General features: G+C 41.2%; 1 protein-coding gene across 3 annotated transcripts in view; it reads right to left on the reverse strand.

Moving 5' to 3' along the window:
• The window catches only part of RBBP6 (RB binding protein 6, ubiquitin ligase), a 32247-nt gene extending 25562 nt beyond the window's left edge, over positions 1-6685 (reverse strand). For all 3 annotated transcript variants that reach the window (XM_082645483.1, XM_082645482.1, XM_082645481.1), the window contains exons 1-2: positions 6123-6685; positions 1242-1341 (exon numbers count right to left, since the gene is read on the reverse strand). In XM_082645483.1, the coding sequence (XP_082501609.1) occupies positions 1242-1341; positions 6123-6288 (266 nt within the window). In that variant the 5' untranslated portion in view covers positions 6289-6685. The remainder of the gene's footprint in view (positions 1-1241; positions 1342-6122) is intronic.
• Between the last annotated feature and the right edge of the window lie 17667 nt (positions 6686-24352).

Genomic DNA, 24352 nt, shown 5'->3' on the forward strand with positions numbered 1-24352 from the left:
TCGAACATTTGCTATTTTTAAAAAGCACCTGGTAAATTAAGGAATAACTTCACACTAGATTCTAGGAATTAATTCTTCTCTTACAATGTCTCAAAATTATGTAAAGTTAAAGGCACATAGTTCACTTGATATTTACAGAAAAAAAAAAGTATTCAGCTTTTTAAGTTGTTGCTATACAGAAGATATTACACAAAAGAAGCTCCAAACGTTAACGTATGGAATATATGTAACTTTACACTAAACTAATGAGAATATTCTTAGAAAACTTGTCCACATGAGGTAAAGCTCCAGGAAATGACTATTTTCCCTCAATTCCAAGAACACATTCCATTTCCTAGGACTGGCAAATTCCAGAATGTTTCATTGACCAAAAGCAGAATTTGCCAAAATTTCAAGTAAGGCTACCTCACCTTTAAGTAAAAATCTCTACGCTTTAAATAGCTCAAGTTGCTACCCTTTTCACATATTATAATGGTTATCACCACTGAAATTTCAAGAAAGCAGAGAAAATTAGATATAAAGTTTTAATCCTGCCCCTTTAGTGAATTTCTTAAGCTCTAGACCACTCTTAAGATATTACCACATTCTTACTCCAATAAAGGGCATTTACCATGTGCCAGGCACTATTTAATTCCTACAACTCCCTGGAGTTAAATACTCATATCCCTATTTTATTTTGAGGAATCTGAGTCACAGACTTTAGGTAACTTACCCAAATACAACTTCACACAACTGGTGGGAAGTAGTAAATGGAGTCAAACCTAAGTCTGATTCCAGTGTCTGTGGTCGCTTTCCAACAAAAGCCCCGTACTGATTAGGAACAAATGTTAGCATTACTGAATACTCTTGATGCTGACAAAATATTTAGGACAGATCTTTTAAGACACTTAACATACATTTCTGTAGTGAAAAAATGGTAGGGGGAAAAAGTGTACAGGCAAATAAAAACCAAAGAAGGGTTCAGAAATATTTATTCACTAATTTGAACATCGTTTTCTTGTCTTTGTAAATATTACCTATACAAGGCAAAAAATCTTTCTAATAGCTTTTACTCCTAACTAGAGGTTAAGTTAGCTGGGGGAAGAAATCAGGAAAAAACAAACTCATCCTCATAATTTTAAGGATTAAGAAGACATACTTATTAGGGTAAAGTAATGAGTTCACTTCTAAAATATACTTGTTCTTTCTCACAAAAAAAGTCTATTTTGAGAACTTAAACATGGGATTTAATAAATACTTACATAACATATGTCTTGCTTGTAGATTTAACACCTCCAATAGGAATTCTTCTAACAATTACAGATGAATTCTTAGGAATTAGAGCATTATCATCAGTATATTCTGTAAATAAAAAAATAAAGATTTGAATTTCTATTTGGGATTTGGATAAGTCATAGTCCTCAAGAAATAGAAAACTTCAACCAGACATAAATGTTACAGGAAATGATCTTAAATATAAAGGAGTATTAATAACTACATGCTCCTTGCATCTAGATTACTGAAATTGTCAGAACAAATATCCATAGCCATAAGGGGTTTCTCTTAAAAGGACACCCAATAGTATCAGCAGGTTCTTGGCTCTGGCACCTCTACTTTTGTGGAACCCCAAATCTCAGTAAGACTAAGTCATTCTCTATTTAGCCAGTAATGCAGAACATCTGAACTATATGAGAAAAAGCTGTTATTTAGAATGCAAACATTCTATCTCTCCTAGGCCCTAAACACAGTATTACTGGGGAAGACACAGTAAGAAATTAAAATATGACACATTTCAAATACAGAATAAAGGGTTTTGTAATAAAGAATTGAAAGTGGATGCAACTTTGGATAGTATGTTGATTCAAGGAAGGCCCCTCTGAGGAACTGACAGGTGAGACTAAGAAGCCAGCAAGATGTGCAAAAACACCGGACAAAGAATGTTTCAGATAGAGGGAAAAGCATGTGAAAAAATGACACAAAAAGGCCAGAAGAGCTGATGAAAATGAAAGAATGACTTGAAATACAGGTAGAAAGGTACACATTATATATACTGATTCATATCTTGTTTCTAAGTACAACAGGAAGTCACTGAAGGATTTTAAATAAAAATGATGACAATTTTAAAAACAATATTAAAAACAAAGATAACTCTGGTATCTAAGTGGAGAATGAACCTGCATGGGAACAAGAATAGAAACAGGGTGACCAATAAGGAGATTGTTGCGTAGTTTAGGTAAGAGAGAGTAATGATCTGTTCTGGAATGTGACAAAGAAATGAAGAGTCAAGAGTGTTTTGAGGTAGAACGAAGGCTTTCGGATGGATGCGGGGGCAGAGACGAAGGTGAAAGAGGAATCAGGCATGAATTCCTGGGTTCCTGGCTTAAGCAACTGGATGAACAAGGATGTCACTTTCTCAGAAGACAAACAGGGAGGAAGAATTTTTCTACTCTTTGGACTGTTGCTTGCAATACTTTTCTAAGAATGAAATTAAAAAAGAAGCTGGACCAATGAGTTCAACTATGGTTAAAAAAAAAAAAAAAAGATTTGCTATGAAAGGAATTTGTAAAATTACCAAAAAGAAAAATAATCCACTACAGGGAGACATGTAAAAATGTACCCATCTCCCTTAATCACACAATCAGGTATCAGGGTTCACTCTTTTAAGATTACTGAGTTTACCTGATTCACTAACGTTACTCAGCACCTAGGGGCTGACTACCACTGTTCTAATTATTTTAAGTTTATCACATATGTAAGCATTTTAAGCTTTTATATATGTATCAGCTCTATTATTTTTAATCACACTATTTCCTGTTATAAACTAAATTGTTCAGGAAAGGGCTCTTTTCAGTATATTTCAGGTAGTATAAGCTGTATCTTCACAAGTTTCCAATTAGAGTGATGCAATTTCCTAGATTTCACATACCAATGTAAGACTACCATCATTATCTTTTGGATAGTTCAGGATAGTCCCAAATTCCAAGCAAGCTCTGAGTAAGAAAAACTGGGAGCAGGGGAGATGGGGTATCTTTTAAAAATTCTGGAACCAAAACTTGGTGTCAAACACGGGACAGTTAAGCTTCTGCCTACGTAACAACCCTCAAAAGAGTTCACTGTGGGAACAAATAGCAAATATGTTCATGAGCTCTCCACGCCAACTTATTCATTTGATCAACACAGTGCTGTCAAGCTTGAAGTCTGGTGCCCTGATGCCACATGCTTTCTAACTGACCTTTTAAAGTATCTGAATTACACTGATGATTTCTTACCCTTTAAACACCTCCTTAATAAGTAGCCTGTTAGCTTCAAAAGACCCTTTCTAGGCAACACTGTCATTTCAGATCCAAAAACATGAAGACTATGGATGAAATGAAAAACAAGATGAATTTAAGAAATGGAGAAACAGTCTTGAAAATACTTCATCCTCAGCTTCCAAATCTTTCACACTAAGTTCAGGATAAAGGTTGTTTTGTTTTGTTTTGTGTGTGTGTTTGTGTGTTTGGAGGGGGATTGCAAACAAGCAGAAAATTAGGAAAACAAGTTTATTCAGGAAAAACATTCAAAAAGATAATTTGAGATTCATTTTGAAATACAGTCTAGAAATAAAGAAGAATTCTTAAATCTAAAACATGAAATTCTGATCCAAGCATTTTAGTCTAATTAAGATGTAAGAGTCCTAAACATGGACAGATTTCCAAAACTGTAAGGAATGTTTTATAGAAACATTAATTCAAACAAACGGAAGTGATCCAGTTTGGCATTCTTTCCTAGGCAATCTCCTAACTATGAAGCTATATTTATTCCATCCTCTTTAATTCACTGGACGGTGCTAAAACCAAGTGGCATTCTTACTCAGCTACCTTGTGACACTGGATGCTATTTCTCATAAAACTCATTAAGTGCCTAGATATCTTTTTCTCTCCTAATTTGAGGACTGCACAAGATGCAAATTTTCTCTTCTCTTAACCAATCTAATAGCAAAGCTTTCTCCAATAATGACAGTTCACAAATACATAAAAAATATGCTGCTGAGCAAAGCACTTCCCTGCTTTCAGCGTTTGTAAAAATAACGTATCATATAATTTCCTGGCTTAAAAAAAAAACAACACATGACAAAACTCTTAAATTCATGGACAAGAATTCCATCAACAATAATTTACTCCAGTTTAACAAAGTTGTTATCAATTATTAGGTGGAAAAGATGGACAAAGTCTAGTCTTAAATGGTTAAATCCTGTTATACTCCAGTAAAATATGAAATTGCGTAGTATGTGATTAAAATTGCCTTAATTCTCTAATTTCATTTATATTTTCTTTCCTCTCATTCTTTAAGTATCACTAACATATCAAGATGGCCTAAAATTCGTGTAAATCCATCTGTTCTGTTAAGCGTGACTATAATGCTTAAGGGATGCTTTTGTGGCCTTAAAGAGTATCTTCTTTAAGGTATTTTCTTGAATAATATTTTTAAAAGCTGTTTCTCAACTGTTCATGATCCCCAATAATTTTCCCACATAATTACAATTACCAAAGCCTCACATGAAGTGTCCCTTAGGTCTGATACACTGAAAAAAGGGGGGGGGGTGGAGACTATTCTTTCACGTGTTACCAAGTGAGTATATAAAATTCTTCCTTATTGAGTATTGTTGAGTTGTCATATGCCAGTAGTACTGTTTCTTAACATAACACAATTATAGTTATGTCTGGATGTACTGATAAATGGAAAACAGCTCTTGTACATAACAAGAGTTACTCTACCTACCAAACTATATGCTAGACGTGGAGCCCCCCCAAATTTCAACTAAAAGAACCCATGTTCCACCTTAAGTCAAATTTAGTGATCAATGAAATACCCTAACTAGCACTTCACTTTACTTCTCATCCCATCAGTAAAACTCAAAAGACTGACCTACTAAAAACTACACATCAGCATTACAGTAATGAGAAAAAGAAACCAAAACAAGTTCAAAGCCAGAATCTGAAAAGGCCATTTTGTCTCATTCTCATACCTATGCTACATTCTCAACATTATACAAAATGCTTTTAAAAAGGAGAAAGAACTTAAAGATTCCAATGAGTGGCTTCTATAAATAAGCTACTCATATAGTAGCAGCCGACTATTTTTCAGTATCCTGGTATCAACATCATTACGTAAAGTCTAGCAATTACTATTTTAAAAAAAGGAAAAACCTGTACTTTTGATCTTTACGAAATTGCTAAAGTTTAAGAGTAATGTGATGAACTAAGAGTTCAACTACCTAATTACTGCATTACTAATTCTGGAATTTACACACAAGACAAAAGTGGTCACACCGGAATATACCAAGTTCCAAAAGCAATTCTAACATTAAAGACTGGCTGGAGGGGCTTCCCTGGTGGCGCAGTGGTTGAGAGTCCGCCTGCCGATGCAGGGGACACGGGTTCGTGCCCCGGTCCGGGAAAATCCCACATGCCGCGGAGCGGCTGGGCCCGTGAGCCATGGCCGCTGGGGCTGTGCGTCCGGAGCCTGTGCTCCGCGACGGGAGAGGCCACAGCAGTGAGAGGCCCGCGTACCGCAAAAAAAAAAAAAAAAAGACTGGCTGGATTACATCTTCTAAAACATTAAAGTGAGGATCTTTCACCACAACGCAGGCAACTCCAAAAATTAAAACTAACTAAATAAATCAGGGGAGGGAGAAGAGAACATAGAATTTGCCATTAAACCCCCAAACGTGGTTAGGTTAGAAAGTTAGAAAAGTATCTCTAGTGCTGCTTTAACAAATAAGCAGCCTGGCTTATGCGCTCCTCCCTCCTCCTGAAGAAAAACAGGTTAGAAAACGCCCCAGGGCAAGCACTCAGAGAACCTGGACAACACCCCCATCCTGTGCCACGGAAATCCTCGTTTTAAAAAATCATTTGGGAGGAATCATCAGACTTGCACGATTGGGGATCAGCCTGTTCCAGATGATCCAAGTACGCAGAAATCAAGTAAGTCAAACTCCAGGGCCGACTGCTGCAACCCTTGGCTATCAATGAAAGTCGTCCCCAAAGTGTTCGAACGAACAGTCCCACAAGAGACATCATGGCGGTTAGTCTCCTGCCAGGCACCTCGCCACCAGCATCTCTCTTCCACCAGCGAGGATGTGGAGCCCCTGTGGCTCTTACCTTCTTTCGTCTGCGCGTTGGTGATCTGCAGGTCGCAGTCGGCAGCTTTCAGCTTCTCTCTCCCCATAATCTGCTTCTTTAAGTCGCAGAGGGAGATGTGGAGCCCATCAAAGGTGACGGTGTCATAGTTGAGTTTAGAGGAAAATTTATAATGCACACAGGACATGGTGCCAAAGGATTCCTCAGGTTCACCGAGGAGACGTGGACACGCTCAATATATGTATAAACTTAAGAGCAAAATATGTACACACACAGAACACTCAAGAGACACCGAAGGACCCTAAGGCCTCAGATTAAATAACCCCCCAGCCACAAGCGGGGGTTCGTAAAAACAATAATCCAGAACCCCCCCCCCGGATATTCAGAATCGCTTCATGTGGGAGGAGGCGGACGGGGACGGGGCAGGGGGCAAGCGAATCCGCCAACGGGCACAATGTCACCCCGCTGGGTTCCCCTCGCTCATGCTAAGGGCCGGCAGGAGACGGGGGCAGGCGGTGCAGTCAGTAGCGGTCAGTCCACACGTTAAAGTCCGAGCGACCCCGCGGGGTCAGGGGTCCATAGCGCGGCCGCACCTCCCGGTTGGTCTCTCTCTCCGTGGACGGGGGTGACCCAGGCCCCGGGAGACGGTTGAGGGGAGAGGGCCTAGGCCCGGAGTCCACGAGCGGCCTCTCGCCTCCTCCTGGCTTCCGGACGACCGGCGTCGGCTGCCCCAGGCCCAGGCCCCCACCACACACAGACCCCTTTCACCTGCTCCCCGGAGGCCACGGGCGGCCCCGCGGCCTAGGCCGAAACGCGCGGTCGGCGGAGGAGAGGCCTTCCCGCAGGCCGCCCCGAGCTCCGCCTCCCCCCCGCCGCCGCCAACGCCGCCTCAGACACAAAGCCGGTAATAGGCCTCGGCTAGGCCTCGCAGCGCCTCCTCACCACCCCGGGCCCCAGCCAGCGGCCGGGGGGCTTCGGCTGACCCCGGCGACGCCGCCGAGGCTCCCCGACGCTTCCTCTTGCCGAGTGCTCCGCGCTTCTCTCGCCTTTCGCTCCCGTCGCCTTTCGGCCCAGTACCACAAGATTAGGCCCGGAAACCGCCGGGCAACGGCGAAGGCTCCGCCGACTCCCTTTTTCTTTCGCCCCCCTGCCGCTCTCGGGCCCTCGCCAGGTGCCGGCGACACCGTCAAGGCAACCACTATGGCGGACGCGGCCTGGCTTCGGGCGAGCGCCCCACTCCGGGGTCTCTTAAGCAGGGATTGCACGGGCGGCGCGCGCGGGGCGGGCCTGCCGTGCGCGCATAGGCGGGACGAGGGGCGGGGCCTGCGGCGTCACAAAGCGCACCGGCCCGCCCACGTGACCCCGCGCTGTGTGACTCTCGAGCGCGGAACCTAAACCATCCGGGGGAACGGAAGAAACCATCTGCCTCAAAGGGGGGGGGGGAACCACCGATTCCTCTGCCCAATTTAAATAAGCATTATGGTTGAAATGCAGTAAACTATGGTTGCTATGCAAGCACCCCCTAGCTTCCTCTTACAACAAACTGGTTACCTAAAGCTCTTCCTAAGGAGAAATTCTGGAGCAGCCCCGGGCTCGAACTGATAACAACCACTACTGTAAAGATACATTGAGCTCTTACTATTGGGCTAAGCATGGGGGGTAAGCGCTTTACGGTATTTTCACGCTCGGGAGCCTAGTTGTCTGGGTTGGAATCCTAGCTGTGGGGACTCTATATTTTAGTCTTCTGTGCCTTACTTTCCTCGGTTATATTATAAAATGTTGTTTAAAAAATAGTATTTGGTTTACTGGGTTGTTAGAGATTAAATTAATGAATACATTTCCATTGTTTAGGACCGTCCCTGGCACATGGTTCAATGTGGCTCAATAAATGTTAGTTTAACATCAACAAAAAACCCGAGGTGGTCAGCACTACCGTTATCTCCAATTTATAGATGAGGGAACTGAAGCTAGCGAGCGATCATGCACTTTCTGAATTCGCAGAATCAGGGGAATGTCTGCTCAGTGGCGGGGTCCGAAATTCCATCGCTAATTATATATGCCGGGAACTATACCAAGACCCCCTCAGTAGATTGGAATATTTTTTCCTTGGTGCATGGGGAAGTTATTATTACATTCATAAAATTCATAATGTAATAAAATTGTGTTCATAAACTGCAATAATCACTATTATTTACAAATGCATTTTCCGCATCCTCTCTGAATTTTACAGGCTGGGCTCAGAGAAGTTAGTCACTGGGAGCAAGGTCACACAGCCAAGACTTGGCAAAGTTTGCCAGGGACTTCCTAAATACACACTCCAAATTCTTACTGAACTCGGTTTAAATCAATTATCTTATTGTAGAAGTCTCCTGAGGCCACCTTATCTAAATAGCACCGTCATCATTCTCCATTCCTTTACTCTTAATTTTCTTCCAAACACCCACTCATCATTACTTACAGGGTGTATGTTTACTTTTAAATCCTCTGTCTCCCCTTCAGCTGAGAAAAGGGACTTTTGTCTCTTTTGCTTATACTGTATCCCCAGCTCTTAGAACACTGCTTGGACATAGTAGGCACTCAAGAAATATCTGTTGAATAACTAAATATAGAAATACCTATAGAAATACCATGGCGATAAGATTTTTGCAAATCAAGGGCAGTCCCAGAGACACAAATACACTTTAATTCAACCACATCATCAGTGCTTTTCACATGTAACAAATTTCTTTCTCCTTTATCTTTGGTAACTCACTAAAATTTTCTTGCTCTTGGGTCCACTGTAGAACAGCTGCTTTTCTTGAAAAAAATCTCTGTGTGAATGAAAGGGGGGAAATCACATCTAATGAAAGAAAAACTGGACAAGAGAATGGCGAATCATCTTGGTATCCCTGCCTCCAAAGTGGTCTTTGGTTAATTCCTCCACACCCAATTTAATTAATCAACCTGATGGGATTCAAAGGAGGCCACACCCTTAGGGTAGAGTAGATCAGACCCCTGCCAGAAGAGGAGTAAGTGTACTTTGAAAGAATACAGTCAGTGGTATGACTTGGTCCAACCATTCTCCTCAGCCAAGAGCCCTTTACAAAGCTTTGTTCACCCTCGGCACTCATTTATGGAGAGCTCACGCCTTATCACATCAAACAGGTCAAAATGTACCCACAACCCACATTAAATATACTTTTGATGAGTTTTTTAAAATTAATTAATTTATTTTTGGCTGCGTTGGGTCTTTGTTGCTGTGCGCGGGCTTTCTCTAGTTGCGGCGAGCGGGGGCTACTCTTCCTTGCGGTGTGCGGGCTTCTCACTGCGGTGTTTTCTCTTGTTGAGGAGCAGCCAGGCTCTAGGCAGGCAGGCTTCAGTAGTTGTGGCTTGCAGGCTCTGGAGCGCAGGCTCAGTAGTTGTGACGCATGGGCTTAGTTGCTCCCCAGCATAAGGGATCTTCCCAGACCAGGGATCGAACCCGCATTGGCAGGCGGATTCTTAACCACTACACCACAAGGGAAGTCCCTGATGAGATTTAACTGAGCTGCCTGACTAATTGACAAAATGTTACATTTGGTCCATTTCATTAAATTCCTTTACTAATATCAATTTTGTAAATTTCTTTTGGTTATATGGAACTACATTCCCTGCTGTACCCACCTCCCCAATATTTTTGTAAGCCCTTCTGAAAAGCCTTTTGTGCTATACCTATGGTGAATGAAGCATCCCTTTCCACGCTCCTCCTCTGTAGCAATTTTGGGGCTCTCACACCTAGGATTTTATACCTTTGTCATTCTCAAACCCACCATACCCTCACACCTCCACCAAACACATACATTTAGTAGATCTCCTACCTTATTTCCTTTTGCTAAAATTTCCTAATTGGGAGACTGAAGAAGCTCTGCCTGTCCACTGAAGGGGACTTGGACTACTACCCAGGCTCCAGAAGTTAGAGTAAGGCCTGACCCCACGGAGACTGTATTTATATACATTTATAATCCAATCCCCCAAGTGCCCCAGTAGCAGTGCCATCACCAGATTCTTACTCTGGCCTGCGCACTCTCAGGCCAAATTCATCAAAGGTAGATACATATATCCCCATACCACCAATGTATCTTCCCCAGATGGTTGATTGATTGCCCTTATATTACCTTTATATTTATTTAATATTGGGGCCTACAAAAATTTTTGCATTTTTAATAGAATCCATCAGTCGTTTTCCCTTCACTTTTTTTTTTTTTTGGCCAAACCATTCAGCTTACAGGAACTTAGTTCCCTAACCAGGGACTGAACCCGTGCTCTCGACAATGAAAGTGCCAAGTCCTAACCACTAGACCGCCAGGGAATTCCCTCCATGGTTTTTACCTTTATTTGTATACTTAAAAAAGTAGTTCCTGGCCATTCAGCACCCACTTTAGATATCTATCTGCTTATGTGTCCTTCTAGTTTATGTATGAGCTTCCTGAGTTTAAATTAAACTCTGTAATCTATTTGAATATTTTTGTGTATAGGATACACAGAGCAAAGATCATTTTATCCCTTTTTAAATTGCGGGGCTTCCCAGGTAGCGCAGTGGTTGAGAATCCGCCTGTCAATGCACGGGACATGTGTTCGATCCCTGGTCCGGGAAGATCCCACATGCCACAGAGCAACTAAGCCTGTGCACCACATCTACTGAGCCTGTGATCTAGAGCCCGTGAGCCACAACTACTGAGCCCGCATGCCACAACTACTGAAGCCCACGTGCCTAGAGCCCGTGCTCCGCAATGAGAAGCCACCGCAACGAAGAGTAGACCCCGCGCTCTCTGCAACTTAGAGAAAGCCCGCGCACAGCAACAAAGACCCAATGCAGCCAAAAATAAATAAATAACTTGTTTAAAAAAAAAAAACAATTTCTAAAAAAAAATAAAATAAATAAAATAAAATTGTGAAACATATTGTTAACAAAGAAAAAAAGCATAAATATATATATTATGATTTGATGCAAACTACAATATGATCTATAAAGGGACTTTGTTTTTAAACTATTTTTATCTTATGTCTATTTATAATAGATAGGTGATTTTAGTTTTTAGAATATTTTTGCAACCTTATGTTTGACTCCTTCCATTTTGCCTTCTTAGCAGCATTTTAAGGCACATTTAATTTGCTGAAAGCTGAAGGTCATTGATTATTTAAGTCCTCATATGAACTGTTTTTGAAAATTGATATGAGCAACCTATTTTCCCTCCACCGTTAATTCATGTATTCACTCAACACTCATTCAATTGGCAACAGTAAGAAGTTTGACTGGGAATTCCCTGGCAGTCCAGTGGTTAGGACTTGGTGCTTTCACTGCTGATGGCGAAGGTTCAATCCCTGGTCCCAGACCTAAGATCCCCGTACGTCATGTGGTGTGGCAAAAAAAAAAAAAAAAAAAAAATTATGATAATACCATGTGTGGGAGATGGGGAGCAGTGGGATCACCTGTGTTCATTGGGGGGTATGCACTGGAACAGTCATTTGGAGAAACAGTTTGGGATTCTCTTGCAAAATTGAGCATTCCTATACCCCATGAATCAGTAATTTCACTCCTTGAATTGTAAAACAGAGTTAAAATGCTACTTTCCTAGAAACAGAAAGTAGGGGTTGGGGGAGGGGGAAAATGAGGAGATGTTCAATGTATATAGACTTTCAGTTTTGCAGGACGAAAAAATTCTAATTCTAGTTACGCAAAAAAGTGAATATATCTAACACTACTAAAGCATACAGTTAAAAATGTTTAAGATGATAAATTTTGTGTTACATGAAAAAAAAAAGACCAGAAATATAGTATCTCGGAAATTTCCTGGCAGTCCAGTGGTTAGGACTCTGTGCTTTCACTGCTGAGGGCCTGGGTTCAATCCCTGGTTTGGGAACCAAGATTCCACAAGCCACACAACACTCCCCCACCCCCACCCCCCAAAAATATATATATAGTATCTTTCTCATATTATATTGGTTATATACCCAAGGCAAAATTTAACTCGTGTACTTGCACAAGAATTTCATGGAGGCTCTCTTTTTAATAACAAAAAGCTGAAACAACCCAAATGCCCATGCCATGAGAATAGATTCATTAAAATCCATCCAGACACTAGAATATTGTACAGCAGTGAAAATAAGTAAAATACAGCTACATGTAAAATATTGTGATGGGAATCTTTTTAGCTGTTCTTGAATCAAAAAAGCAAGTCTCAGAAGATGGCGTATTATATAATACCCTTTCTGTGAATTTCAAAAACTAGTAAAACTAAACAATGCGTTATTTAGTTAGTTATACGGATAAAACACGTCTGCAAAAAGACAACTGGAAAACACAAAATTCACGAGACTCCATTACTTCTGAGAAGGAAGGATGAGATACAGAAGAGGAACCCAGAATTGTTGGTAATGATCTTGGTCTTGGGTAGGTTCACAGGTATTCATTATTTTAATGAAAAGAAAGAAAGAAAGAACAATTAAACTACAAGGGAGCCATGCACAGAGCAATGATGACAAGAGGTCATGAGATCAGGGTTATGATTAATCCACTGATGTGCTCCTGAAGTTCCAGCCCTCCCTTCTTCCCATTACCAGCAAAGAATCTCACAGACAGACAGAAAAATGAAGTCCTTTTCAAAGAAACCAAAATTAGGCTAGTTCCCTAAACCCTCGTAGCACTTAATGCCGTAACTGTAAAAAAACAAAACAAAACAGAACAGAAACACCTCATGTGTTGCTTATACTTGTATACTTCTGTTCTAGTTTTCTTGTGTTCAGATCAGAGAGGCAACTTGACCCTCAGACTCTGGGTGACCTAGGGACCTGGAGCCAGAACGTGCCACCAGGGACCTCATATTGTCCTGTGTCTTCTAACTTCACCTCATAAAAGTGGGACTCAAAACCAGGAATGTTCTGAAGAGGTGTGGCCTCATAAAAGTGCCAGGGGACATTATGTAGAGACAGACACACGCCACGCTTGCTTCTCCTAGGAATGCGAGGGCTCTAGGTAAACGCAAAAGATAAGTAGTTCCGTGCTTTGTGACCACCTAGAGAGGTGGGATAGGGAGGATGGGAGGGTGATGTAAGATGGAGGGGATACGGGGATATATGTATACATATAGCTGATTCACTTTGTTGTACAGCAGAAACTAACACACCATTGTAAAGGAATTATACTCCAATAAAGCTGTTAAGAAAAAAAAAAAAAGACGAGTAGTAATGGGAATGTTATTGCGTCAGAGCTGAGGTAGAGCTCAGAAACTTGGAGAAGCCTCTCCTCTCTAGGATGAATGTGACCTATTCATTCATTCCCCCAGATACGAACTTTGTAACAAGGGCCAGTGTATGGCAGGCATTGTGCTGGCTGCTGGGCAATCCGCAGTGAACATATCAAAGCCCCTGCCTGCAGAGCGTTTACAATAAGTTAGGGAAATCGTGTAATTTTAGAGGCTCCCAAACTTGCTGTGTGACCTTGGGAAAGTACTTTAACTTCTCTGGACCTTGGTTTCCTCTGGGACCTGTTTCATGGGCCCTGTGTGACTGCACTCAGAAGGGTCCTGTGCTTGGTTTAATGCTCTGATATTGCGGTCTAGACATTCCTTTTAAGTTTCATTTTCATTTGGCCCTGAGTCCCACAAAGTATGTAGCTGGTCTTGGTTTTCTTGATTTGTGAAACAGAGTTAAAGTAGTGTTTTCCTAGAAACAGAAAGTAGGGGTTGGTGGAGGGGGAAGTGGGAAGCGTTTCAGTTTTGCTAGATGAAAAAGTTCTAGAGATCTGTTGCACAATAAAGTAAATACGCTTAACAGTACTAAGCTGTACGCTTAAAAATGATTAAGATGATACATTTTATGTTATGCGTAAAAAAAAAAGATGAAAAAAATAGCACCTTCCTCATATGTTTGTCAAGACAATTCCCTGACACTGTCTGGCACACAAGCACCATGTAAATAAATTCAAGTGGCAGATGCTAGAGATGTTTCTTGGACGCGCTTCCCATTTGGATAAACATAACAACAACACCACAACTCTGGCTGGCATTTGCCACCCGTTTCCTATTCACCACACCCCATGCCAAGTATTTTTAATGCAAAGCTCCTTAAATTCTCCCAAGAACCCTGCAAATAGGTCCTAATATTATCCCCATTTTATAAACGAGGCGATGAGGTTCAGAGAGGTGAAGACATGTGCTTGAGGTCACACAGGATCCATGATTTAAAACAGGGTGTGCCTGGCTGGGGAGGACGGTCTCCTAACCACGACTCTATGTGACAGCAGAGGCGTCCTATGGAGGGGCCCACGGGGAGGGGCATCCTATCTTCGTGTACCAGGAGCAAAGCTGATCCACTGCCAACAGACTGTCCCCGGCCTTCTTCCGTCTCACAGTTACCCTCTGTTATCTTTGATCCTGTGTTTTATCTTGTCTCTGCTCCTGGATTAAGTTCTCAGAGGGCACAGACCTCATCTGCTTCATCTGTCTTCCCTCAGGCACCTGGCAGGTGCCCCAGATAATTATTTGTGGAGCCCCAAAAGGACCCTTGATAAGTGGTTCTGTCTGGCTTCTCCAGCAGTAACAAGCTTGGTAGATTAACACAGGGCAGTGGCCTTGAATCTACCTTTTAAGGAAGTGCAAACAGGGGGGCCTTTAGGTACACAGGCCATCTCTCAGGCTTTGTGCATGTCCCTACCCCATTCTGCATCCAGGATTATTGATCCAATGGGCCTGGCTCTGTGCTGCATGCTGAAAGTGTAGTATCTCCTTTACCTTTACTATGACACTGTGAGGTAGGTCTGATTCTTTTCCCGGTTTTATGCAGGAGGAAAACCAAGGATCAGAGAAGGAAGCCCAAGGTTACACCCCCCAGAGGTGAGACCAAGGTCACAGCTAGTAGTGATGCAGCCAGGATTCAAACCCAGTGGGTGAGCTGACTTACCCTGTGTGGGGTTCCTCGCCGTGTCTGTCCCCTGTGCCTGCCTCCGCTGTCTACCTGTCTTCAGTTTGCTGCTGATGACAAAGGTATCATTCTCTCAAGGTTGCTTATTGAGTGACAGCTTGTTCCTGGCATTGCTCGAGGCATGCAGGATACAGCAGTGGACACGATGTGCAAGTCTTTTGCTATCCTGGAGCTTCCGATCTATTGGGGGAGAGCTACAATAAGCAACTAGACAAGCAGAGAGAGGATAACAATAGAATGTGATAAGTACTATGAAGAAAATTAAACCGGGTTAGGGAGATGGAGAGTGACAGGGCGGTGGGTGAGGGTGACTTAACACTGGATGGTCAGGAAGGGCCTCTGTGAGGAGGTGACATTTGAGTGTGAGGTTCTAAGGGAAGAAGTTTCTAGCTGGGGTGATTGGCATGTGCAAGAGTCCTGAGGTGTGATCTAGGGACAGTCAAAAGGCTGGGACGGCTGAGGTATGGATAACGATGGAGAATGACAGGGCTTAGGCCAGAGGCATACACAGGGGCCCAATCACGTAGGACCATAAAAGCCATTTGAACAAATTTTGACTTAGAGAGGAATGTCCTAGAGGTGTATGAGAACTCCCTCCCATGTTAACATTCAGGGCAATTTGAGTATGGCTGGTACCACAGCTGAACTATAATTACCTTCAGAAGCATCTGGGAGGTTCCAGGAACTTGAAGGGGCCCAGGATAGCATGGGGCTGTCAGGTGTGGTTTATTTAAAGGCAGAGATTGGGTGGCACATACACCATGGCTCATAGCATCCTTCCCAGCAGTCACGTAATCAGGGTTATGGCTTCTGACAGGTGGAGAAGGATGATCCAAAGGATAGCTGTTTCTTCCTGCAGCTCCTGGAGCCTGTTCCACCTGTTGTGCAGGCTGGTGACATAGATCTGGCAGGAATGGGTCAAAGGTAACCCTAATTATCTAGGTCTGAGACTTGGTAGAGGAAGAGGCTGGCGGTAGAAATCTTCCCCAGGGAGGTAGAAAAAGGGAGACAGGAGGAGAAAGCCATGCCCATAGTTGAGCCCTGACTCTGTGTTGAGGCATGGAGCTTCTTTCCAAAGTAGAGCCCAAAGAGTCTGATTCAGCAGGGCTTGGCGGGATATGCAGGTTGTTCTGATGCACAGCCAGGATTCAGAACCACCACATTCTAGGTTGCACATAGTTAAGTGCATAGATGCCAAAATAAAAAGACAAAACAAAACAAAAAACCACACTCACAATCCCTATCAAATTACCAATGACATTTTTCACAGAACTAGAACAAAAAATTTTTTAATTTGTATGGAAACACAAAAGATCCCAAATAGCCAAAACAATCTTGGGAAAGAAAAACGGAGCTGGAGGAATCAGGTTCCCTGTCTTCAGACTATACTACCAAGCTACAGTAATCAAAACAGTATGGTCTGGCACAAAAGCAAACATATAGATCAATGGAAAGGATAGAAACCCCAGAAATAAACCCATGAACTTAAGGTCAATTAATCTACAATAAAGGAGGCAAGAATACACAATGGAGAAAAGAGTCTCTTCAATAAGTGGTGCTGGGAAAACTGGACAGCTGCACATAAAAGAATGAAATTAGAACATTCTCTAACAGCATATACAAAAACAAACTCAAAATAGGTTAGAGACTAAATGTCATACCAGATACAATAAAACTCCAAGAGGAAAACATACGCTAGGAGAACACTCCTAGGAGAACACTCTTTGACGTAAATTATGGCCATTTAGCATCCATCTTCTAGAATGATGGAAATAAAAGCAAAAATAAACAAATGGGACCTAAGTAAACTTAAAAGCTTTTGTTTTAAAGCTGATCACTCCAAACTGATCTACAGATTCAGTGCAATTCTGATCCAAAATCCCTGCAGGACTTTTGTAGAAATTGGCAAGCTGATTCTAAAATTTATTTGTAGAAGTCATGGAATTAGAATAGCCAAAACAATTTTGAAATTAAAGAACAATGTTGGAAGATTCACATTACCTGATTTTCTGACCTATTATAAAAGCTAAAAAGTCCAGACATATATCCTCATGTATATGTATAGCTGATTCACTTTGTTATACAGCAGAAACTAACACACCATTGTAAAGCAATTATACTCTAATAAAGATCTTTTAAAAAAAAGTCCAGACAGCATTGTACTAGAGATAGTATAGATATCTAGATCAATAAAACAGAATAGAGAGTCAAGAAATATATATATATATATATATATATATATATATATATATATATGACATTCTTACAAAGCAAAACTATAGGGACCAAAAAAAATCAGTGCTTTCCAAAAGCTGAGGTTTGAAGAGGGGGTGACTACAAAGAGGCATGGGGTAACTTTTGTGGGTGATGACACTGTTCTATACATTGATCATGGTGGTGGTTACAGACTGCATATCAAAACTCTAAGAGCTGTATGCTATGAATCATACCAATGTTTTTGTAGGTCAGTCTCCCAAGGCAATAGAAATAAAAGCAAAAATAAACAAACGGGACCTAATCAAACTTACAAGCTTTTGTACAGTGAAGGAAACCATAGACAAAACGAAAAGACAACCTACAGACTGGAAGGAAATATTTGCAAATGATGTGACCAACAAGGGCTTAATTTCCAAAATATACAAACAGCTCACACAACCCAATATCAAAAAACCAAACAATTCAATAGAAAAATGGGCAGAAGACCTAAATAGACATTTCTCCAAAGAAGACTTACAGATGGTCAACAGGCACATGAAAAGGTGCTCAACATCACTAATTGTTAGAGAATGCAAATCAAACCTACAATAAGGTAGCACCTCACACTGGTCAGAATGGCCATCATTATAAAGTCTACAAATAAGAAATGCTGAAGAGGGTATGGAGAAAAGGGAAAACTCCTACACTGTTGGTGGGAATATAAGTTGGTGAAGACACTGTGGAAAACAGTATGGAGGTTCCTCAAAAAATTAAAAATAGAGTGGGATCCAGCAATCTCACTCCTGGGCATATATCCAGACAAAACTATAATTCAAAAAGATGTATGCACCCCTATGTTCACAGCAGCACTATTCATAATAGCCAAGACATGGAAACAACCTAAATGCCCATCGACAGGTGAATGGATAAAGAAAATGTGGTACATATACACAATGGAATACTACTCAGCCATAAAAAAGGATGAAATAATGCCATTTGCAGCAACATGGATGGACATAGACTATCATACTAAGTGAAGTAAGTCAAAGAGAAAGACAAATACCATGTGATATCACTTATATGTGGAATCTAAAATATGACACAAACGAACCTATCTATGAAACAGAAACAGACTTACAGACACAGAGAACAGACTTGTGGTTGCCAAGGGGAAGGGGGAGTGGGGGAGGGGTGGAATGGGAGTTTGGGATTAGCAGATGCAAACTAATATATATAGAATGGATAAACAACATGGTCCTACTGTATAGCACAGGGAACTATATTCAGTATCTTGTGATAAACCATAATGGAAAAGAATGTAAAAAAGAATATATATATATATATATATATATATATATATATATATATATATATATATATATATATATATAACTGAATCACTTTGTGGTACAACAGAAATAAACAAAACATTGTCAACCAAAAAAAAAAAAAAAAAGCTTTTGCACAGCAAAGGAAACCATAAACAAAATGAAAAAACCTATGGACTGGGAGAAAATATTTGCAAACAATGCAACTGACATGGGATTAATTTACAAAATATACAAACAGCTGATTCAGCTCACTGTCAAAAAAACAACCCAATCCAAAAATGGGCAGAAGACCTAAATAGACATTTCTCCAAAGAAGACATACAGATGGCCAACGAGCACATGAAAAGATGCTCAACATCGCTAATTATTAGAGAAATGCAAATCAAAACTACAATGAGGTATCAGGATTTCCCTGGTGGTCCAGTGGTTAGGACTCTGTGCTTTCACTGCCAAGGGCCCAGGTTCAATCCCTGGTCGGGCAACTAAGATCCCACAAGCTGCGTAGCATGGGCAAAAAAAATAATAATAATAACCACAAAGAACTACAACAAGGTGTCACCTCACACTGGTCAGAATGGCCATCATCAAAATGTCTACAAATGAAAATTGCTGGAGAGGGTGTGGAGAAAAGGGAACCCTGGTACACTGTTGGTGGGAGTGTAAATTGGTGCAGCCACTATGGAGAACAATATGGAGGTTCCTTACAAAACTAAAAATAGAGTTACCATATGATCCTGCAATCCCACTCTTGGGCATATATCTGGAAAAGACAAAAACTCTAATTAGAAAAGATACATGCACTCAAACGTTCATAGTAGCACTATTTACAATAGCCAAGACACAACCTAAGTTGTGTCCATCACAACCTAAGTGTCCATCAACAGATGAATGGATAAAGAAGATGTAGTATATATACACAAGGGAATATTAGCCATAAAAAAATGAAATAATGCCATTTCCAGCACATGGATGGACCCAGAGATTATCATACTAAGTGAAGTAAGTCAGACAGAGAAAGACAAATATAATATGATATCACATATGTGGAATCTAAACAAAAATGATATAAATGAACTGATTTACAAAACAGAAATAGACTCACAGACATAGAAAACAATCTTGTGGTTACCAAAGGGGAAAGGGGGAAGAGGGATAAACTGGGAATTTGGGGTTGACAGATACACACTACTATATAGAAAATAAATAAACAACAAGGACCTACTGTATAGCATAGGGGACTGTATTCAATATCTTGTAATGACCTATAATGGAAAAGAATCTGAAAAAGAATATATATATGACTGAATCACTTTGCTGTGCACTTGAAACTAACGCAACATTGTAAATTAACTCTACTTCAATTTAAAAAGATGGTTAAAAAATAAAATAAAATCTTTGGAAAAAGAATTACACTCGATCCCCAAATGCTCAAAGGATCTGGGGTCTAATGGGCCCATATGACCCACCGCTCTGCATGCAGGGGGCAATAATATTACCTTTCCTGCAGGGTTGTCCTGAAGGTGCAATGTGGCCATTAGAAAGAGTGAGGCAAAATCCTTCTCCCAGTCATGGCCGAGCACCTCCCCAGATCAATCCTGTGCAGTTAACAGCTGTAAATACTGGATAAAATGTTAAAAAATTAACTACCTGAGGGCACTGGAGAATGACCAAAAACAGACCGTTGCTGAAGGGGTGTCGTCACGTAGAAGAAAGGGACAGGAACCGGGTGTATGTCCCGTTTTCAAAGGCAGGGCAAAGGGGGTGGGGGGTGGGGGTGGCTGTATCTCTGCCAGAATGCCTGGTTTAGTGTCTTGAAGAATCAGAGAGCTAAATGTGCGTGAACATGGCCTCTGGAAATTGAGGGGGCACTCTTGGAAAGGGAGATCCAGAGAAGAGGAACCCCCCATTCTATATGTGAGCCCTGCTCCAATCTCTAGCAGAACCCTTGTATACAGGGCAACTCCAGCTGCGGTTAAACAAAGTGAATGGATACACTTCAGCTAAGACCCCGGGGTGGGGCGGGGGGGCAGCCTGCAGCTTGAGTTCAGCCAAGTTATCTGCCTGCTTCAAAAAAAAGACATACCTGGTGGCGCAGTGGTTAACACTCTGCGCACCCAGTGCAGGGGGCCCAGCTTCAATCCTTGGTCAGGGAACTAGATCCCACATGCTGCTCGCGTGCCCCAACTAAGTGTTCGCATGCCACAACTAAGGAGCCTGCCCACAACTAAGACCCAGCACAACCAAATAAAAATAAATACATTAATTTAAAAAATAAATAAATAAAGGAATGAGACAGCCTGCTCTGTACTGATATGAAAGGATATTCAAAATATATAAAGTGGGGCTTCCCTGGTGGCGCAGTGGTTGAGAGTCCGCCTGCTGATGCAGGGGACATGGGTTCGTGCCCCGGTCCGGGAAGATCCCACATGCCGCGGAGCGACTAGGCCCGTGAGCCATGGCCGCTGAGCCTGCGCGTCCGGAGCCTGTGCTCCGAAACGGGAGAGGCCGCAACAGTGAGAGGCCCACGTACCGCAAAAAAAAAAAAAAAAAAAAAAAAAAAAAAAAAATATATATATATATATATATATATATATATATATATATATATAAAGTGCAAAGCACAGTAAAAACTAGTGTATAATATGCTTCTAAAATTGTATGTATACATATCTGTGCATGTATATATATATGTATACATACATATATACATATGCACTTGTATATATCTAGAGTATTTCTGAGAAGCTGAGAGGATACACAAACTGGTAACAGTGATTGCTTTCTGGGAAGGGAAAATGGAATTAGATTGGTCCAACCATATGAGAGGAAGAACCACTTTCTTTCCCCCTTTGGTTTTGTTTTTTTTCTAAGTCAGAATCACTGAAGTATAATTTCCATACATAAAAATTCACTCTTTTTACTTTACAGTTTTCCAAATTTTGACGGACACATACAATCACGTACCAACCACCACAGTCAAGATGTAGGCTATTTCCATCCCCTCCAAAATTCCTGTGTGCTCCTCTGCAGTCAACCCCTCCCTCTACTTCCAGCCCCTGACAACCATCGACCTGTCTCCTGTTCCTACAGTTTTACCTTTTCCAGTTCATCCTATAAATGGAATCATACTGTATGTTGCCTTCTGGGGCTGGCTTCTTTCATTTAACCTATTTAATTTGACGTTCATCCACGTGGTTATAGCCACAGTTCATTCCTTTCTGTTGCGGACTCCTCTTGCATTGTATGGATGCACCATGGTTGGTTATTCATCAGTTGAATATTTGGGTCATCCCTTTCTTTCCTTCTTTTTTTCCTTTCTTCCTTCCTTCTTTCCTTTTTTTGGCTGTGCTGTGCGGCATGCGGGATCTTAGTTCCCTGACCAGGGATCAAACCCACGCCCCCTGCATTGGAAACACAGAGTCTTAACCGCTGGACCGCCAGGGAAGTCCTTGGGTTTTCTTGTTCTGGTAATGACACTGCTATAAAATTCATGTTTAGGTTTTTGTATGAACATGTGTTCATTTCTCTTTGGTAAACACCTAGGAATAGGTTATTGAGCCATATGGTACGTGTATGTGTAACCTTACAAAAAAACTGCCAAACCGTTTTCCAAAGTGGCTCCATCTTGCATTCCCACCAGCAATGTATGAGATTTCCAGTGTGTCCACAGCCTTGTCAGTTCTTCATATTGTCTGTCTTTTTCCTTTTTTTGGCCATTCTAACAGATATGTGGGAGTATCTCATATGTATGTCCCTAATAGTTAATAATGAGGAACATCTTTTCACATGCTTGTTTGCCACCATGTATCTTTATAACAGCATTATTGAGGTATAATCCACATACCATAAGATTTACCTTTTAAACATATAAATTCAGTGGCTTTAAGTATATTCACAGAATTACGCAGCCATCACCACTAATTTTAGAACATTTTCTGTCACCTCCACAAGAAACCCATTAGCAGTCACTCCCCATGCATACCTGCCTGACCCCACCTCCCCTCCCCCAGCCCTGCCCCAAACCATAGTTTGTCTTCAAGGATTTGCCTATTTTGGACATTTCACATAGATGAAATCATGCAATACGTGCTCTTTGGTGTCTGGCATCTTTCACTTAGCTCATGTTTTCAAGGTTCATCATGCTGTAGCATGTATTAGTACTTTTTGCCAAATAATTGTCCAGCTTTAAAAAAAATAGATTTATTTATTTGTTTGTTTGTTTGTTTATTTGTTTGTTTTTGGCTGCGTTGGGTCTTCGTTGCTGCACGCGGGCTTTCTCTAGTTGCAGCGAGTGGGGGCTACTCTTTGTTGCGGTGCGTGGGCTTCTCTTTGCAGTGGTTTCTCTCTTTTTTGTTTAATACAAGTTTTACATTTAATTTTACTTGGACTTACTAACAAAGAAAAACTGAAAGGAATTAATATACTTCAATAAAAATATTTCTGTGACACAGAAGCTAATCATTCTTAAGAGAAGTCTTTAAGACAGTGTGTTATAAAAATTGAGGCTTTTCTGTAATTTAAAAAAAAATAAATTTATTTATTTATTTTTGGCGGCCTTGGGTCTTCATTGCTGCATTCGGGCTTTCTCTAGTTGTGGTGAGCGGGGGCTACTTTTCGTTGCGGTGTGTGGGCTTCCCATTGCAGTGGCTTCTCTTGTTGCGGAGCACGGGCTCTGGGCATGGGGGCTTCAGTAGTTGTGGCACATGGGCTCAGTAGTTGTGGCACATGACAGGCTTAGTTGCTCTGCAGCATGTGGGATCTTCCTGGATCAGGGCTCGAACCCGTGTCCCCTGCATTGGCAGGTGGATTCTTAACCACTGCACCAACAGGGAAGTCCCCTGTCCAGCTTTTTTATGGCTGAATAGTACACCATTGTATAGTTTTGTTTATCCATTCATCAACTGATGAACATTTGGATTGTTTCCACTTTGGGGCTATTATGAATAATGCTGTATGAATGTTCATGCACAAGTGTTTGTGTGGACAGATCTTTCCATTATCTTGAGTATAGGAATGGAATTGCAAGGTCATATGATAATTCTATGTTTAACTTCTTGAGGAACCACCAAAATATTTCCCATAGTAGCTATTCCATTTTATTTATTTTTATTTTTAATTTTTTTAAATTAAAATAAATATTTTTGGCCATGCCATACAGCATGTGGGATCTTAGTTCCCCACCCAGGGATTGAACCCACGCCCCCTGCATTGGAAGTGCGAAGTCTTAATCACTGGACCACCAAGGAAGTCCCTATTTTAATTTTTTAAATTTTTTTAATTGAAGTATAGTTGATAGCTATTCCATTTTACATTCCCATCAACAATGTATGAGGGTCCCTGTTTCTCCACATCCTCACCAAGGCTTGTTATTGCCTCTTTTTTTATTACAGCCATCAAGTGAATATAAAGTGGTATCTTACTGTGGTTTTGATTTGTATTTTCTTTTTTAAAAATATTTATTTATTTATTTGGCTGCACCGGGTCTTAGCTGTGGTACATGGGATCTTCGTTGCCATATGCAGGATCTTTAGTTGCAGCATGTGGGCTCTTAGTTGTGGCATGCGGCATCTGGTTCCCTGACCAGGGATCAAACCCATGCCCCCTGCATTGGGAGTGCAGAGTCTTATCCACTGGACTACGAGGGAAGTCCCTGTATCTTCTGAATGACTAATGATGTTGAGCATCTTTTCATGTGCTTATTGGCCATTTGTATATCTTCTTTGGAGAAATATGTATTCAAGTCCTTGAACATTTAAAAATTGTGTTATTTGTCTTTTTGTTCTTGAG

This window comes from Mesoplodon mirus (assembly GCF_964341445.2).
Source record: "Mesoplodon mirus genome assembly, chromosome: 15".
NCBI lineage: Eukaryota > Metazoa > Chordata > Mammalia > Artiodactyla > Ziphiidae > Mesoplodon > Mesoplodon mirus.